Raw genomic sequence first — 1,548 nt, forward strand, 5'->3', positions numbered from 1 at the left:
ACTCACACACCACTCTCTCTCACACACACACACTCACACACGCACACACACACTCACACACCACTCACACACATACACACACACACGCTTGAACATACACACACACATACATATTCACGCACACACACACGCACGTGCACTCACACACACACACACACACACACACACACACACACACACATATATATATATACACACTGCACAACACACATACTCTCCCACAGTAATCGCCATCTGGTCCCAAACAAGTCTAAATTGTTAGAACAGTCGTAAAATTCTACACATTTTACAATGTCTGCTAGTTATCACATACGTGTAATGCACCTACATGCATAATTAATGAGCACGTCCTTGGCGGAATTTGAGATTCGTCAGCCTTTTTGACATTTTAAACTTTTTACCATTGTCTCTTTTATTTCAATCTTTTGTTGTCGAAACAAGGATCTTGCCATTCTGACTCTTTGTACTGTAAACCTTTTCTCTAAATTCTATACCTAAAGTGTAGCAGCGTACTGGAACAATCTGCCTGCATATATAACGAAAAAAAGAACCCAACTAAACAGTCCCGAAACATTGCATTGACCTGTTTTGTTTTGTTTTTTTCTTTTCCCAGAGCAATGAGGCGATAAACAAGAACACCCAGTCTTCCATGAGATCAGTAAGTGGTCTTCCTAGGTTGCTGTTGTTGTTTTGTCAGGTTTATTTTTTGTTTTTCGTGGGTTGTTGTTGTTTTTTTTGGTTGTTGCTGTTGTCTGGTAGTCAATCATGGTGGTATGCTTTCACACTTTTTTTCTCTGTCACTTTCATACACCCTCATGAACAGCTTCACGAAGTCATGTTATCTGTTCATGTTTCATTTTTGTTTTGTGTACAGCCATCTTCCCACCCTTTCATCCGCGAGCTCATCCATCCTTCTGTCCATCCACCAGTCCATCTTCTTATCCATGAATTAATGAATTATTACATCAACATACCCATTCGTCCATCTACCCCCACCCACCCCCCACCCCCGATAATTTGTTACCTTGTTCACTCTTCCACCCATCTACCTATGTTCTGTCTTCAGCCTGTCTGCCATCTTTGTGTGTGCTTTTTTATTTCATGCTGCAACCTTGTCTGTTTGCAAGTCTGACTGTCTGCCTATCTACTGTGCTTTTACTGACTATGGATCATTTCTACCCCTACCCTACCCCACCCCACCCCACCTTTGTTGTTAGTTGGGTGGTGGGTGCTATGTGTGTGGTTTGCTCCTTCTTTACTACCAAACATCTATCGTCCTTATCTCTCCTCCTTCTTTTTTGTGTGTGTTACTCTCTTGTAACACATCTATTCTTCGGCAGTTATATGACCTTATTGTCTTGCAAGTGCCATAAAACACTTATTAAAACTAAACCACCCCACCTTTTCCATATGACCCCTTTACTACCAGAAACATTGTGGTAACAAACAAAAATCGTTTAAAGTCAAAATTGTATCTTGAAATGCAGAAGAATCGACCTCAAATGGAAACCTCATTTTAAAAAACCACTATATTATATTCCCCCCCCC

The 1,548-nt window shown here is 40.8% G+C and overlaps 1 protein-coding gene across 1 annotated transcript in view; it reads left to right on the forward strand.

Moving 5' to 3' along the window:
• Window positions 1-613: 613 nt before the first annotated feature.
• Window positions 614-1,548, forward strand: part of LOC101852014 (tensin-3) — a gene marked incomplete at both ends in the record, with an annotated part of 14,136 nt that continues 13,201 nt past the window's right edge. The window contains 1 exon segment of the mRNA XM_005097026.2: window positions 614-658. Coding sequence (XP_005097083.2) covers window positions 614-658 — 45 coding nt within the window.

Source organism: Aplysia californica, unplaced genomic scaffold (assembly GCF_000002075.1).
Source record: "Aplysia californica isolate F4 #8 unplaced genomic scaffold, AplCal3.0 scaffold00145, whole genome shotgun sequence".
Lineage (NCBI taxonomy): Eukaryota > Metazoa > Mollusca > Gastropoda > Aplysiida > Aplysiidae > Aplysia > Aplysia californica.